This window comes from Anastrepha obliqua, chromosome 1, assembly GCF_027943255.1.
Source record: "Anastrepha obliqua isolate idAnaObli1 chromosome 1, idAnaObli1_1.0, whole genome shotgun sequence".
NCBI lineage: Eukaryota > Metazoa > Arthropoda > Insecta > Diptera > Tephritidae > Anastrepha > Anastrepha obliqua.
In genome coordinates, this window is record NC_072892.1 from 25,476,511 (window position 1) to 25,494,789 (window position 18,279).

The following is an 18,279-nucleotide window of genomic DNA, read 5'->3' on the forward strand; positions in this document are numbered from 1 at the left end:
CTATTTTGTCAAAAAAGTATTGTATAAATAAGCAGATTAATCCTTTGAGCAGATTAACCCATTCTTGCTAAAGCTCAATATCATTTAAATTAAAATCATCTGTAGATATAAATATATTTGAAGTTATGTTAAAATTCGTTTCAATTTAGTCGTTTTTGCATACTGTATATTTACTGTATACGTGCAGAAATTACGCTCATGATTTTACTTTCACAGGGAGTTTTGGTTTGTATTATAACATAAAGGGTTTTTCAATAAGGGCGAGTAGATGTTGAAATGGAATAAAATGACGTTTGCTGTGTGGCACGTAGCGCCATCCTGCTGGAACCACATGTCGTCTGGGTCCATATGGTTCAATATGGGCCATAAGAAATTGGAAGGGCCACCACGTCTATCGAAAAATGGGCGCAATGCGCGCAACGTTTGCGTTAATGAACACTCATTTTGATAATAAAGTTTTATCATTTGAACGTGCTGTTCAATCGTGTAACTTGCCATGATGATTTGGCATAAACAACTGAATAATAAACAAAAGATTTGACAGATGTCACCAAAACAAAATGGCTGCCACAGGACGCCAAAATCGACCCGCGCCAATTGAAAAACCCTTTACCACTATTTGAATTCATCCACCCTGGTTGAAGAGGAGATATTCAGTAACAGATAATTTTCACGGATGGTACGGATGACCTCACATGAATCACCTATTCCTTCGTTTCTTTTTTCACGTATAAAATTTATCGTAACCTTATCTCTTCACCATGTCTATTTACAATGTGATGACGAAGAAGAAGAAGTCTAGAAAATCTGTCTGTCACTTGATTTTTCTTATTTAGTCAATTATACCTTTTTCTTTTTTCGCCCAGCTTTGGCCGGTAATGAGTGCGAATTTGTTACATATTGGCAATTAAACATCTCTATCAACTTAGCTTCAATTAGGCATTAATAAAAGACAAAGTTATTGATCAAAGTGCACACGATACTCGGTACACAATGCGTTCGCGAAGCGCTATCTGCTCTGTAGCCTTAATTGTGGTTTTGTTGTTCCTGTCAAATTGTGTCAATGCCCTATATGAGGATCAAATAAAGAAATTTGATTGGTAAGTGTGTGAAACACGTAAGATTTATTCAGTTATCGTAATTAATGTTTAATAAATACTTTCTTTAGGAGAGTTCAACATATTGGAGCTCTTCGACAGGCCCAATTGGAATTGAATTCGCTTAGCCCGCGTTTGTTGGTTAGTACGCATGAAAATGTTGTGGCTGTATTGGAGCCAAAAACAGGAAAAATATTGTGGCGGCAAGTGCTCGAGAACTCCCCGCGCGGTGAGTTGAAATTAATGCAAGTGGGAACTGCCTCAGTGAATATAAATGAACCAGAGAGCACAGCTGCAGCGCCCACCAATTCAAAGCATGGCTTCGATGCACTCACCGTGCAAGGTCATGCGCCTGCTTTGGTGCGTGGCTGGAATGTAGCCAACGGAAACTTAGAGTGGGAGTGGTCCTTGATGCCCTTACAGTCAGATCGTGCAGAGTCGGCATTTTGGTTTTATAAGAACGGTTTACTGTATCATGTTATCCCCACATGGCGCAGTCACATTGAAGTGACTCCTTATTTTGCAACTACTGGCCATGCCACAGAGACAACCGGTAGAATATCCGCTGCATGGATTAATGCCGACAAATGTGTACTAAGTGGTGTTTATTACACCTGTTTGGATGGCAACCAGTTAATTGGGCTTGATTTGACAGCAAGCCAACCACAGGTACTGCGAAAAACTCTAGCGGAAATTCCGAAAGACAAACTACGCGCTGTCGAGGTGGGAAATACATGCTTTCTTTTGTTTTTGTAAATGCATTGAATTTTTTTTTTATTATTATTGTTTAGGCTATAAGCGGCGCATATGTGATTGATAACACACTAGTCAGCATACATGAAGCCACTGCTGTTTGTAATAATTACAGAAGCAATAGCTTCTTATTAGGAAAATTCCAACAGCGACGCGTTTTAGCACAAGCTGATGTCGTTAACGGTGTATGTGACAAATATAAGCAAACATTAAAGTAAAAATGATTAAACATTTTTTGAAGGTTTTACAAATTCGGGGACACTATGTGGATAGCTGTGAGCCAGTGCCAAAGATGACAATCAATATGGACTATCCAGATTACTATGGCACTCCAACGCTGAAAACTTTCGCCTGTACATCGAAAGATGAAGGTTGCTTGTATGTGCTGGCCACAGAAGATGAAGCTATTTTGGCTGTGCAACAGGGGAAACTACGCTGGGTGCGTCAGGAGTCCTTGGCGAACATAGTGGCAAGCGAATTCATTGATTTACCGCTGGCTGATGCGGAAGGCACCTTGGAGAATGAAATGAAAGGCAATACTGGTGAGTTAAATAATATAATTAAAACAATTATACAAAAAGAAAAACGGGTTTTAAGGCGTTTAAGTATAGAGATTCAGAGTTGTAAGTGTGGGTATTTAATAGTCATTTTAAAGTTTTAATTAAATTTTTGATTAATTATCAAACATTTTTCTGCTGTCATTTGGGATTATAAGAGGATGCAAGGGGATTTGAAAGTGAGTAAGCATAACTATTAAAAAAATTTAAATATTCGCAATTTAATGATTTTCGTGCTTTTCATTTGGCTGTAATCTTATTATTTCTTCTTTTTTTTAATTCTGAAGCAGTTTGTTTTTAACGTTTGCTTGCTTATTTGTTAGTCTTTATTTTTTATCCAATTTTAATCTACATGCTCAAATACCATTTGAACTGGTTTGTGTGCCGTTAAGCGTTTCATTGGATTTTGTTTCTTTACGCAATATTATTGGTGTGCATTTGTTAATAAGTATCTATTACAAAATAATTTGAATTTTATTCATAAGGTGATATTACCGGTGCCCTTTTGCGCCGCATCGCTACACAAGCAATGCAGATGAAAAGCATTTTCCTGCATGTCATCGGTTTGGGTCAACCACCTAGTGACTCGCAAAAAGCCGGTCTAGTGCGAGACTCCTTTGGATTGCACAAAATGATGGTTGTGTTGACACGTAGTGGCAAAATCTTTGGCATAGATAACATAAATGGTAAACATCATTGGCAGCAATATTTGCGAGATGTGGAAAATTTTGTAAATCAGGAGCCAATGCGTTTGCTAGTACAGCGCACATCCAAACACTTCCCACTGCAGCCACTCTGCACTGTTGTAGCTAAGGATAAGGTAAGTGAAACTGTCATATATATTTTTTAGTTTTTGATTTAGTTGAAGTGTTTTTTTTTCTCTCCCTGATTCAGTCAACGGGCAATGGCATGCTCTTTCGCTTCAATCCTATTAATGGTAAACATTCCGAAGGTGGCCTACTGAAGCTAAATTACAAAATTAAGCAATTAACGTTGCTCGCCGAATCGGAAAAGGACTCTATAAAAGGATTATTGCTACTCGATTCTCAAAACAATGTCGCCGTGTATCCGCAATACGTGCAAGAAATGGTAAAATATTACATCATTTTAGATTAACATGAAAATGCCATCTAAAGTACTTGGTAAATTTAACTTTCTAGGCACATGGAATGTACTTGTTCACAGCGGACAAAGCGACTGCAACACTTGATGGTTTCTATGTACAATTTATTGATGGCGTAAGCTCCAAACCTTGTACTGCTTTGGTTACCATTGTAGTTTTTAACTGGTTTCTTTTATAGGCTTTGAGTTGTCTACCGATTTGGAATGTACGCCTTGATGGCCATAACGAAGACCACCAGCTAATTGCTGTAGCTGCCAAAAACCCCTTAGAGCATGTGCACTCACAAGGACGTGTGCTGGGTGATCGTTCGGTGCTTTACAAGTATATCAATCCAAATTTGGTTGCTGTAGTAACACAAGCCACCGATCCTGTGCACAAATGTAAGTGTTGATGCTATATACATATAATTTAGCCGAGTTCCTCCTCGTATTTGTGGTGTGAGTGTTGTTGTTGTTCCACAAATTGAGGCATTTACAGTACTATGCTTGCCGATGGGGGATCGCTAGTAGAAAATTCTTCGCTTTCATTTGGTGTTGCGTTATTTGGGTTTAGAACCCGTGGCCTACCGAATGGTTGTCATGCACAACCTCATTCAGCTACGCTGGGTGAATTGATGGAATAATATACATACACTAATTAAATTATTTGTCTCCGTGTTCCGCTTTCACAGACCTGCTGAACATCTACCTTATCGATGCTGTTTCTGGCTTGATTGTTTTCTCCATGACACATCGCCGGGCGCGCGTGCCGCTGCACATTGTCCATTCGGAAAATTGGCTCGTATATTCGTACTATAACGACAAAGTGCGACGCACTGAAATAAGTAAATATTTGTGTTTATGTGTATATGCACTGTGAGGCTAATGTTTTTCAATCATTTTTTTTTTTTGTATAGCAACAATTGAATTATATGAAGGTAAAACGCAGGCCAACAGCACTGTCTGGAGCTCACTGAATGCACCACCAATGCCTATGGTTGAACGTCAATCCTACATTGTGCCCACTATTGTGGAGTCGATGCGTGAAACTATTACCGAACGTGGCATTACAAATAAGCATGTGTTGAGTATGTACATAGTTCGCTATCAGCTGACATTCAACTAATTATTGAACACTAAAAAAAATTGCTTTTGTCTTCTATAGTCGGTACGGCGAGTGGTGCCATTGTTGAAATGCCTTGGATTCTACTCGATCCACGTCGCCCGATCACATCGAACACACAGGGCCGTGAAGAGGGTGCAATACCTTACATACCGGAATTGCCATTGCCAACAGAAAATATTATCAACTACAATCAGACAATTGCACGCTTAAGTAATATCTTCACTGCACCTAGCGGATTGGAAAGCACATGCTTGGTTTTGGCCACTGGTTTAGGTGAGTGCACGAACATAATTTCGTTAAATTTGAATAGACTTAAGAGGTAGCAATTTGGTCTGTTCATGAACAATTGTTACAAATTATCAAGTTTTGGTGTGCATGTATGCACAAAAATTGCAATGTAGGGGAAAGTGAGAGAGAAAAATGACATTTTGTTTTGAGGGGAAGTTGCAAGTTTTTACTGGATACATGTTTACTTGTAAGAATTTGCAAGTGAGAAAAACAGTTGAGTGCAATGTAAAAATAAACACGAATTAAAATTTGCGAATTGAGTCAAAGTTGTATGTTTAAATAAAAATGGTGATTAAAATGAAGAATGCAAGTAAATACATTTTAGGTAAAACTTATAAAGTTTATTTGAAGTCAAATATGTTATTAAATAGGAATATAGGTTGGAGGGGAAGTTCTGTCGAATTTTAAATAGGCAGGTAATTTTTCTTGTAAATAAAAGCAAACATCTGGCTAGTAAGTCATTTTATTTGTATTTTTTTTTTTTAATTTAATACGAGGAGCAAACTCCACCCAACAATTTAATCAGGTGTTCGTAAAACTTGCAAATTATTACTTGTTTTACGTTCAGTACTTATTTTGAAATTTTTTCTTAAAAAGTGAATTCTCGAAAATTAAATTACTGACAAGTTACTGGATAATTTTTACATGAACAGACCTATTATTAAATTAAATAATTACAATATCGATCATTTAGTTCAACAGTGTCATAATCAGAAAAATAGATCACAAGCACTTCATTTATGCTGTGTAAAAAAATAATTTATTAATAGTATGAGATGAAAATATGTGCTTACTTTTACTTTAGGAGGCATAGCAAATTGGACACCTGCAAGCCGTTTTCTTCGCAATTTTTTTTTCTATTGCTATGATACTATTGAAGTAAATGAGGAATATATTTAGAAGTATCTAAAAATGTCAACATTCATTTCCTTTTCAGATATGTTCGTTACCCGCGTTGCTCCATCGAAAACATTTGATTTGCTTAAAGAAGATTTTGACTATATTTTAATTACTGTTGTGTTATTGGCCCTAACAAGCGGTTCATTAGTGGTGAAACATTTGGCTTCACGCAAACTCTTGAAGCAGGCCTGGAAATAAATTAAGTTGTTTAGCGTGCAGGGATCTAAATGCAACAATGCTGCATCGTAATAAGTTAGCGACTTTAATCAATCAAATTTAATATCTATAGACAATTGAAGGTATAGCATTAATGATATACCAAAAACAAATTTAGTGAAATAATATAAAATCTAAAAATGAAGTGATGACTACTATTATATTCTTGTTTCTTGCTTAGTATGTTTATTTCATTGACTTTAGTTATATTTATTCTGTTTTTATACTCTAAAGCGAAAAATTTAATATGTATAAAGCGGGTGAATAGTACACAAATAAATAAAGTATTTAATTGTATTTCCTATAATAGAAAAAGCGGAACAATTATGATTTTGAATGTGCTTCTTTACTTTTGGGAGCTCAATTTTTTTCTTAAAATACTACCAGAGTTTGTGTATCAGAGCTAGACATACAAACGGTTAAGAATACCTATGCAGCTACGTATTCATATACACCTGTAACTTGCGCTGATTATATAGACCCAGTGACCCGTCTGACCAGTTCTCACAACAGTCGATTCTACGTAACCGGAACGACCCGGAGTTATATCCGGTCAAGGACTGTCACTTCAGCAGCATTCCTCGTATATGCATGGGGAATGCAACAACAACAACAACCTGTCTGGGTTCGCCGTCTGCAGAGATTGCTACATTAGAAGGCATGGTTGACGCTGGGATCATTTGGACCACCGATATCCTTGCCATCCTTACTAAACATGGCCTCCGGCTGTATTACATTGTTCCGGCAGTCTTTTGTCTCCATGTTCTCATAGTGAAGGGTGGTGAGGCTACCGTTACGCCTCAAGTTGGCCCGGTGTTGAGGAAGCGCCGTTCTAATGCAGCCGAATTAGTCTCCTGGCTAAAAATCGTGCAATGGGATGAACGTATAAACTGGTTAAAGTTTATATGAAACTCCTACTTATCCAGAATCGATCCCGACATACCCAATATATATCCAGTATGTGAAGGCACACCCCACGACACTCGCCACCTATTCACATGCCCTAACAAACCTACTCACCTAACACCCCTCTCCCTCTGGACCCAACCTGTTGAAAGAGCACATTTTCTGGGCCTACCGTTAGGTGAGTTAGACGAAGATGACCGATGACTACACTGCACTCACAGGGTTTAGTAAGTTGCTACAACAACAATATAGTGAGGCATCACCCAACAAAACGCCGGTTCCTCCCGGTGCCTGGATCCGGTTTGAGATTCTATTAAGGCTCTGCACCGCGTCAAGGTACATGCCGCAGCAGAAGCCAAAAAAAGGTAAGTAACTACTGCGAATAACAAAATGACTTCAAACTAATTATGTATTGTATCTACATGCAAGAATTTCAAAAACTAAATAGCAGAATTCGAAAGATTCAAAAAACTGGTCTAGAAACAGAAAAATCGAGAGAGGCTGTGTAACTAATTGCATTGAACTCATGAACAGATCGAGCCATAGAAATATGATTTAAGAATTATGAGCAAAAGACAAGAATGGTATGAGGTTACGGATTAATCCGAACTAAAAAGGCGAAAGGCGAACTTAAGAAATATTATATGAAGGATAATAATATTTAAAGGGCCTTTAATACTGAAAAGTCTTTTAAATTATTCACGTGGAATAAGAATTTAGCGAAAGAAAACCAGCGACTTCCACTGCACAGTCGCTATGTGCAATCAACGCTTACCAGAAGTAAACTAAAGATTTGTGTTTGAAGGAGTCCAGCTTTTGTCGTGTACGAGGAAATAAAGAAAGGTTTGAAATTGATTTTTTAAGGCGCTTATGTAGTATATTTCGCGCTTAATAAAGATTGAGTTTGAGTAGGGCATTTCGCGCTTAACTTTTTTGTTTTATTTTTGGGAGAGAATATTCGCTTAGGCTTCTAATTTGGATTAATGGTTGATGATGGCTGACTTTGTTAATGAACACAGCTGTTATTCCACCATGGGTTCTGACCAAGAATGACAGATTACAAGATTACGACAACCGTGAGAGTATTTCGCGAACAATTTGAGGTTATGTCAGAGGCGATGCGACAGAGCAATTTGATCCCGCAACACTTTTTCTTCAGTGGTTTTTTGAACTCGAAGGTCTATAAGTCAATAAGCGACAATCGACCGAAACTTTTAAAGTCAAAACAACCGAGTCATTGTTTAACCCTTTCCTACACCTTTTTATTGCGCCATCCAAAAAATCCAAATTTTTGTCTGAGTATTTATTTTAGGACCAATAACAATACAAATAAAATTTTTTTTTGTTAAGTGTTTTTTTTTTAATGTTGCCATATGGCAACAAATGTTTTGTATTGGTTTCAATCTCAAATAAACTCCTTCTGCAATCTAATGCAAGTTAACACCTTACGAGAAATTTGTTGCCATATGGCAACAAGCTTAGTTTTAAAAATTAGCACAGCTTTTAAAGCTGCGAGCGAAAAAATATTTATATGCCAAAGGACAGATTGAACATTTTTCTATATACCTTATTCAAAAATTGTTGAAAACATTTGCCCAAAATGCCTCAAAAATCGAAAAATGCAAAATACAAATTTCAGAGTGAAGTGCTATATGCCAGAAGGCTTTCTTTAAAAATGTTGTATTACCGATATATAATGGGCGGTTATTATTTATTTTATTTCTGTTTAACCATTAAACTTCAATTTTTGAAAATATGTAACATAAAAGTTGATATTTTTTACAAGAGAGTGTTGACGGCCTTTTAAAGTTTACTGTTGTCATATGGCAACAATATCGCGAAAGGGTTAAATTCTGTCGTATCTATGTATGCAGCAGAGTAACGGAAAATTGGACCTTTCATACCCATTACCACCGTGCTGGTGGTGGTGAAAAATTAATTAATAATAATTCAAGTGCAACTCTCTACGAAGGTGATGTAAAAAATTCGTCACGGAAATTAAGAAAATCGTTAGTTTTCCTTTCCCTTGACTTTTTATTGACATCCAAACGCGCCTTCACAGCTTACGGTATGTGCAGGGCGATTCTCCATAGCACATCCAGTTGTCGCGATGCCCTCTTCTGTCACCTAGGTAGTCGTCTTGCACACTATTTCCAAAGGGATTGGCGGAAGTAGTTACCGGCAAAGAACATTCGAAACTAAAGGGGTTTTCAATAAGGGCGGGTAGATGTTGAAATGGAATAAAATGGCGTTTGTTGTGTTGCACGTAGCGCCATCCTGCTGGAACCACATGTCGTCTAGGTCCATATGGTTCAACATGGGCCATAAGAAATTGGAAGGGCCACCACGTCTATCGAAAAATGGGCGCAATGCGCGCAACGGTTGCGCTAATGAACACTCATTTTGATAATAAAGTTTTATCATTTGATGATGCCATGAGGATTTGGCATAAATAACTGAATAATAAACAAAAGATTTGACAGATGTCACCAAAACAAAATGGCTGCCACAGGGCGCCAAAATCGACCCGCGCCAATTGAAAAACCCTTTATTTCAAGAATGATACAATAAAAGATTATCCAGTGTGAAGTGGCAAAATGAGTCCAACTTTGCCGTTACGTAATTCTAGATGAGGTTGGTGATAAGCCTAAAAAGAAAGTATCAAAATCACGGGGATTTGTAAACAAAAACTTAAGAGTTAAATTAGATTAATGTAAACAACCAAAAACAAATAAAAAATCATTATTCCGTCAGTTGTATAGCTTGAAATACACAAATGTACATACATATGTACGTACATATATAAATGCATTTTTCAAGAAGCTTGATTCCTGTTGTGTGTATTTTACGGTTTCTGAAAAAAAGTCAATTTACACTCTATTTGTATTAAATAGATATGAAAAATGTTTGTTATTATTATTATTATTTTTTTTTTTTGCCTCTATTCGGGGAAATTTTTGACCATTTGCAGTCTCAAGCTCAGCACTTGTCTTTCGCTAACTGGTTTGTTTTGGTTTCTACAAAGATACAAAAGATATGCAAAATACCAAAAAAAAACCAAATACATGCAGAAATTGTAAGTAGTTCTTCGAATGATAAATAATGTTTACACAGAAGTCCAATCAAGTGTATTTCCTTTTACACTACAGCTTCTCTTTAGTTTCTTATTATTCAGTAAACAATTTCGCATCGCGTTAATTAAATCCAGTTTCAAGTTCGATGAATGCGAAGTCGTAAATCATACCATTGTGTGCATACACACATACACACACACTCATGGGAAAAATGTGCCACATTCAAATAAAGCACAGTACTACTTCGCTAATCTGGGCGGATCTATAATTCAAAGAAGCAAATCAAAAGAAAAAAAATCGTATGCTACAGTTGATATGCAAGCTTTATTAAGTAAACATAAAGGAATATACTTTCTGCTTAAAACGGATTCCCGGTCATTTTCCCGAATCGAATTTCCCGAATGCCGCTGGCCCGAATGTCTAAAATTCCGAATAACCAAAATCCCGAATGCCAGTTTCACGAATGGCTATGTCCCCGAAAAATAAATTTTTTTTTTATTAGTAACTAGCATTTCCCAGTGGGCTTCGCACCACCATACATAAAATGTTTTTTTTATATCGCAAGAAATTTTTCATATTAAGTTTTCTTTATAAAACTCGTAAAATGTTTAAACAGTTGAATTAGTTGATTTTTTTCATTCAACATACTTTCTAAAGATGTCACAATAGCCTTTTCTGTACTTTTTTAAAATTTGATTGTGGTGGTCACCTATATACAGGTAAGGTGAAAGAGCCGATAAAAACTTGTAATTAAACTTTGATTCTTTAATTTCCATTTCAATTTTTTACGCTAAATAAATTATGCTAAAATAAATAGTTAGAAATGTGTTTTCAGTTCCTTGAATGCTCCTTGAATGTAACAGTACAACAGAAACGCTCATAAGCGGCTGTGTATTTGTTGTTGTTTTTCCCATACAGGCATTTCGTATGAGAGGAAACCATTACTCACATAAAATGTCATAACTCAGGAACGGCTGCACCGATTTCAATAAAACTTCACACAAACCACCTCCTTAAAGATAGAAAAGAGCTCTAAAATTTTTGTGCCAATCGGTTCGGCGGTTCTTGAGTTATAAGATTACCAAGGAAATGTAACTTCTTTTTATATATATAGATAAAGGATTTACTGCAATAAATTTTTGTAAAAAAAATTTTTGGATGATCTGCTATGTTTTTGAATATGACAACTGGTTCCCCTGGCATTGTATCCGCGGTAATTGTACGAACTGTACATTCTCCATTCCGAAGTTTCACGCAATCCCAATAAGCTTTTCCTTTACTTCTTTTTGATCGCTGATATAAATGACCGTCCAATATTAATTTCGTCCCTAATATTTCTCGTGCTGGTTCCATTGTGATACGAATATATGTAGAATTAAAATATAAAAATGTTCAAACACTAAAAATTTTATACAAAAATGTCGAGAACAAACAGAAGTTAAAAAGTAGAATGACAGTTGCATTCGTTTCTATGGTAACATTATTCTTCTGTTGGAACCATTTATGCGTCAATTATTTAAAAATATTCGGTAAATTAGTTATTCGGGAAATTGGTTTTCGGGAAAATGGATTCGGGAAACTGGCATTCGGGAAAATGACATTCGGGATTTTGGTTATTCGGAATTTTAGACATTCGGGCCAGCGGCATTCGGGAAATTCGATTCGGGAAAATGACCGGATACCCTTAAAACGTACTCGGGTTAAGGCAAACTTTCAGCTACGGCAAACCAAATCAAAAAGTATGGGACAAATTTTGAGAAAACACACGTTGTTGTTGTTGTAGCAATTTACATACTATTTTGTCGCTTAAAACGAGACTTATAATAGGTTCACATATAACTAGATTATCTGCTTTTTCGAGCTTAACTTCCAATCCGAAATTAAAAAGCGAGATTACCCATACAAAATTTCCCTCCCGAAATCCGAGATTATAAAATAATCTTAGATTATAAATATATATTTTCCGTATAATGCTGTGTTTCTGTGTTATCAATAATTATTTTTACGAATATAAGGTGTTTCACCTGTAATTCAATGTAAAATCTAAATAAAATGGACGGCGGCACAGACAAGAGCTTTTCAGACATAATTCTTATAACATTTTTTGCTAGATATTATTAATTATGCTTTCACATTACAGAAAAAAACGTGTGTCTATAAACGCGTGTCTTCTTATTACTTATTATAAAATGTAATATAGAATTTCCCATGCGTATTGCTGTCATAATTTTTTGCAACCTCAGTAGACGTCGTTTACGGATTTCCTCCAACTGTTTATTACTAGCAGCAAATTACGCATTTAAATTAACTATTGCTTCTCTTTGCCATTTCTTTATATCATTAATAATAATTAAACAAACCAAAAACAATAAAACAATACACATGAAAACATACATGAAGAAAAATCTTTTAAAACAGTCTTGACAGCTGATTGTCAATTTCGCAGCTTATCTACCTTATGGGGTTAGGGGTAGTCAGAGGCCCGAAAAAGTGATGATTTTCAAGAATTTTTTTTGCTAGTCAGTTGCTTTATTTTACAAAAATAAAAACATAGCATTAATACATCATGTTTCGAATTGACTTTAGCTAAATTTCAAAAAAAAAAAAAAAAAAAGTTAATAATTGTTGTTGTAACATCATAAACATTCCACATATACGTACGAAGTGACAGTTCTTGGCAGAATATAAATCCGGGTCCTTCCGGTAACGTAGAACCGACGTCGTGGGAACGACATTGAACATTAATAATTGTAAAAGTTGTCGCTGTTTGTGTGGAGCCCGTTTCTCCAGAAGTCCTTTACGGTGATCATCACAAGTCCTTGGAGATTTATCTGAAATCAATCGGACAAGAGAAATTAGTTTTATTAATAGATAATCTTGTGCCTGATCCAAGCTTTTTTTCAAAATTAACAATATGGCGGCCTCAGAAAATATTTTTCAGATTTTCGAGAAAACACCGAAAATTAATTGTAAAAAAAATTCGAAATTCGAATTCCCGTGTACGATTTTTGAAATTTTTTTTCATTCCATTTTTATAACCTTTTAAAGTTCAAAAAATGAGCAAAAAAAAATTTTTTTTGCAAATTGTTGCATAACTTTTGAAAAAAATTTAAAAAAAAAAATCTGTCACGGGAAAACTTAACCAGGGCAACTCTGAAGAACGCATATCTAATTTTTGCTTTCTGATTACCCAGGTGGAAAAACCGTGACCAAAATGGAGACCTGTTTCGTTTGGAGGTGGACGTCTTCAGCGCCATTTCAAGGTCGCGGGTGTTAATTTTTTTCAAAGTCAAAACCATTTTTTAAAAGCCAAGACATGTACCTTTAAAATAAAAAAAATTTTTTTTTTAAATATTCACAGGATTTGTCACAATCAATCCCCAAAAAACCCTTCATTTCAGGGCCTCGAGACCAGAAGACCCCCTTAAGTTACAGTGATCACCAGTTCGAAAAAACATAGTTTCGAGAAAAACGCTATTAAAGTTTTTATTTGTTTTTGCCCGGGCGTCCTTTGTTAATTGTTGAATAATTCGGATTCACTTCAAATTTTCGTACAATATTTTTAAGATATTATACTTTAAGAAAACGCAAAAAAAATTATTTTTTTTTTTAATTCTAACTACGCCAGGACGGGATGGAATCTTCCCAGCCATGCTCCAAAAGGTAAGCCATCTTGTAGTACCATGGTTAAGAACGATATTCAGGGGATGCCTGAGGTTCAGCTACGTTCCTGTACTGTAGAGAGAAGCGAGAGTTGTGTTTATTCCAAAAGCAGGAAAAAGAAACCCTCTATACTCAAAGGAATACAGACCCATTATCTGACCTCATTTCTCCTGAAAACGTTAGGGAAGATTCTAGACACATACATTAGAGACACAATTGCGCCGGACGAATTATCCGAGGGGCAGCATGCTTACACTAAAGGCAGATCTACTGAAACTGCACTTCACTCACTTGTACTAAACATAGAAAAGGCGTTAGAATATAAGGAGTATGCTCTAGGAGTATTTCTAGATATATCAGGGGCCTTTAAGAACGTGACAAAAGATGCTATTTTAAATAACATAGAGTCACTTAATATGCAACCCGCGGTTTATCTATGGATAAGGCAGCTATTAGCTAGCAGAAAGATAAGAGCGGAGTGGAACGATGCGAGCGTCACCAAATACGTATGCAGAGGTACTCCGCTATCGCCTCTATTATGGTTACTTGTAGCAAATGAAATGCTTAAGAAACTTGACGAAGGGGCACCAAAACTAGTGGCATATGCCGATGACATAGCTATAGTAGTTGCGGGAAAGTACCTGGACACCATCAGTAATGTGATGAACAACACTCTCAAAACGATACACCAATGGGCATTTCGCGCAGAGCTAGGAATAAACGCGGGAAAAACGGACATGGTACTTTTTACCAGGAAGTACAAAGTTCCGGCGTAGAACCTCCCGAAGCTAGGCAACAACGAACTACTTCTCAAAGCTCATGCGAGGTACCTCAGAGTAATACTGGACAGCAAATTGCTGTGGAAGCACAACGTTGAGGAGAGGGTGAAAAAGGCCAGTAATGCGTTGTACGCATGTAAAAGAATGCTGGGCGTTACTTGGGGTCTATCACCCTGTCTGATGCATTGGTGCTACACAGCAGTAGTTAGACCGATATTGCTGTATGGAGCCTTAGTATGGTGGACTGCGACAAGAAAACAGACATATAATACTTAATGCACTGGAAAGGATTCAATGACTCGCTGCTCTGTGCATAACAGGAGCGATGAAAACCACTCCAACGGCGGCGCTGGAAATGATACTCAGCATGCCACCTATTGACCTCATGGCGGAAAACCTGGCAGCGAAATCCGCGAGGAGGCTAATGGCTGCGGGGGTATTCACCTGCAGAACCTTTGGTCACAGCTCAATAGGAAAGTGGAGCTCAGGCTGCACAGACTACATGACTTTAATTGGGAGAGAAGATTTTGCACTATAATTGCAGAGGAGGGATGGCACAAAGCCATGAAGCCTGGCCATAGGACTTTTCACATCTATACAGACGGCTCTAAAACTTTAGACGGAGTGGGAGCGGGTATTTACTGCTCAAAACTAGGGATAAGGCAGCCTATCAAGCTGCCAGACCACAGCAGTATTTTCCAAGCGGAAGTTTTTGCTGTGGGGAAAGCCGCGGAGCTAGCCGACACTAGAACAAGAAAGAACTCAACAATTAGTATATACGTGGATAGTCAAGCAGCAATAAGAGCAATAAGCTCATATTGTATTAAGTCCAAAAATGTTCGACGTAGCAGGGAGGCCATTGAAAGGCTGGCCGTAAGCAGTAGGCTGCATATCTACTGGGTACCTGATCACAAAGGCATTATGGGGAACGAAATAGTAGATGAGATAGTAAAAAGTGCTGTAGTCTAACAAGAGCATGATGAATGACATACCAAAACCGCTAAACACAATATACAACGAAATGGACGACCACATGAAAAGGCAAGTGGAAGCTAGGTGGACTCCTGACCACATGCAAAAAAGCGAAAGTCATGTGTAGAACTAACGACAAAAAACGAACTCAATTCGTACTTACACTCTCGCGAAAGGAATGCAGAACTATCATAGGTATGCTAACAGGTTATAATCTATTGGCTGCACATGCGTACAAGATAGGGATTGCTAACACGGACAAATGCAGGAAATGCAGAGAGGATGTTGAGGAAACTTTAGAACACCTTCTGTGCGTTTTGTCCGGCATTATCAAAAACACGACTAAGATGCCTGGGAGCCCCACTGTTTCAGGGTCTGGAAGACGTCTCAAAAGCGGAGCTCCCAGCCCTACTTAGATTCGCCAAAAGCGCTGACATCCTACATGATGTCTACTTTAGGTATTCATAGAGGTCGGTCTCCATCTGGTATCGCTAGGGACCAAAAGGTCTATGCGTAGCTTCTTGCCAACCAGGCTAACCTAACCTAACCTAACTACCCCTAACCCCTTATGTGACCGGGACCATTAATTTTTCTGGATTTATTGCTAATCACAGCATATGTGAACGTACTTTTCCGGTTAATACGAACAACGTTTCTATGCAAAATCGATATTTTATTTACTTAAAGCGAACCGAATATTGATTTCATTCACAAAAGATGTGCCAACATTTTACGAGTATTCGACTATTCAAGCATTTCTTTATCTTTTTAATTGTGATCAGCTTTTTTTCAAAGTACTTTCAATAGTTGCGTTTGTGTTTAAAAATTTACACTTATAAACTCGAAATAATTAACCAAACCTTAAGAAAAACGTCCTTTTCGTTAAAAGCAAAGTACGACATTCTTAAACAACCAAAAGAAGGTGTGAAATAAAACGAAACAGAGAAATGAATATCAGTAAGTCAATTGTCCTACGTCTGTCTTTGGAAGAATAGAAATGTAGAATTTTTTTTCCAAAATGTAAAATCAACATAAATACTAAGCAAAGTAAATTGAAATATTTTGACGTGATAACGTCTTATAATTCGATTTAAGGGGGGAAGCTGGTCTAGAGCGCAAAAAATGGGCATATTTTATGAATTTATTTTGACTCAACAAAGGAATCAATCGAAAATCTGTGAAATAGGTTTAATAATATAGCTTTCATGGTACAAATACAAAATTTTTCGTCTGAATTAATTTCAAAATGGCCGCTGTCCAGCAGTTCTCCTAAGGCGCCTTTTTTTCTAGTGGGTCCATTGCCGAAGACGTAAACTCCTTAATTTTTGTCCTGGATCAAAAAATAAATTTTTTTTAGTTTCTATATAACAACAGAAAGAGACGTACGTAGGATTTTTTCGATATTTTGTTTTTTCGCGAAATGGTGCACGTTTGAACAAAAAGTTACAATTTTCACTATAAAGAACGACATAAAATTGTGGATTAAAAAAAAAACTATGTAATATAAATAAAAAATCCTACGTACGTCTCCGGAGAAAGGTATTTCGAATGTATTGTCAAAATTTCGTAAGAATCGGTAAAGATTTGTTCGAGTTATGTCTTCGGCCAGTTTAAAAAAAGTGATTTCGAGAAAAACGCGTTTAAAGTTGTAAATAGCGTTCGGGGCATACCTGCGAGGCACTGCCGTCGAATGAAAAATTTGGGCATTTAGACATTTTTGCTGGCATCCCTCATTTGGTATATTATTTCTAAGACCCTAAAGCACCTTTTAAGACAAAAAAAAATTTTTCGATTTTTTCAAAATTCTAGACCAGCTTCCCCCCTTAACAGGCTGCACTCACGAAAAAATGTGTCGTTACCTTGCTCATTAGTGTTACCTTGCTCATTTGTCGTTACCTTGAATGAACTGCAAGCGAAAGCGCGGAACGAACGACAAAGCAAACGAAAGGCAACGTTCGACATCTTGCTCTCTCCTACTTAAGTGAGCATATATATGTATGTACATATATGCGCATATGTACATATATAAATTCACGTATTTGTATTTGCATATCCCTTCTTATTGATTATTATTAATTTGATTTACTTGAAGAATTTAAAATACAACCAAGTGTATCATCATCATCCTTACCGAATTTATAATTAGTGACGACTAGTTGTTAATAATACGTGTTGTTTTGATGTCATTAGGTATTATTAATTTTTTTATTATATATGAAGGAAAAAATGTATGGTAATATTTACCACATACCTTATAAGATATGTTTTATACTAATATATGTATGTATATAAACATGCCTATACATATACAATTTCGCGCAATTTTCAAAAAGAACAAATCTATATGTAAAGATGCATACAAATCATATGGACATATCAAATATACGAATCTATTCCGTACGCAAGCAAATGTAAGCTAATGTGCTTGAACTGCAAGCGAGAGCGCGGAACGAACGACAAAGAGCACAATCGGCCCCCACGTTCGGCAACGTTCGACATCTGGCTCTGTCCTACTTGAGTGAGCATATATATGTATGTAATTATGTGTATGTATATGCGCATTTGTATATAAATTCACATATTTGTATTTGCATATACCTTCTTCCTGTGTGCATGGTAATGAACCATTTTTCTGTTGAGAATAGGATGATGATAGAAAAAGTAGGAAATGAAAGGGAGTGTTTCGAGTGTAAAGTGTCTTGAAAAAGGCAAATCGATGATGGTGCCTCTTAGTGTTGTTGACTTATTAACGTCTGATGCACAATCGAAATTGAAGATATCTTTCATGAATTTGATAAATGTTTCGTCATTTTTCACGTTTGTGTAAATGTAACTTGACCTATCCCA

General features: G+C 36.6%; 1 protein-coding gene across 2 annotated transcripts; it reads left to right on the forward strand.

Moving 5' to 3' along the window:
* The first annotated feature begins 791 nt into the window (after positions 1-791).
* On the forward strand, positions 792-6,375 carry LOC129250367 (ER membrane protein complex subunit 1). 2 transcript variants are annotated; one of them, XM_054889997.1, is made up of 13 exons: positions 792-1,100; positions 1,169-1,820; positions 1,889-2,035; positions 2,092-2,392; positions 2,566-2,586; positions 2,893-3,227; positions 3,302-3,496; positions 3,568-3,645; positions 3,709-3,910; positions 4,201-4,353; positions 4,426-4,596; positions 4,674-4,907; positions 5,860-6,375. In XM_054889997.1, exons 1-13 carry the CDS (start codon positions 994-996, stop codon positions 6,018-6,020), a joined length of 2,757 nt encoding a protein of 918 aa, XP_054745972.1. In that variant the 5' UTR covers positions 792-993; the 3' UTR covers positions 6,021-6,375. The 2 variants fall into 2 exon arrangements, with proteins under 2 accessions (XP_054745972.1, XP_054745976.1); XM_054890001.1 differs by lacking the exon at positions 2,566-2,586.
* The last annotated feature ends 11,904 nt before the right edge of the window (positions 6,376-18,279 follow it).

What these genes read in the sequence shown, in the direction of transcription:
- LOC129250367 (XM_054889997.1), top strand. Translation starts at nt 994, where the DNA reads ATGCGTTCGCGAAGCGCTATCTGCTCTGTAGCCTTAATTGTGGTTTTG. An exon ending in GGATGCAAGGGGATTTGAAA is followed by an intron (nt 2,587 to 2,892) that starts GTGAGTAAGCAT and finishes TTTATTCATAAG; the next exon opens with GTGATATTACCGGTGCCCTT. An exon ending in CACCGATCCTGTGCACAAAT is followed by an intron (nt 3,911 to 4,200) that starts GTAAGTGTTGAT and finishes CCGCTTTCACAG; the next exon opens with ACCTGCTGAACATCTACCTT.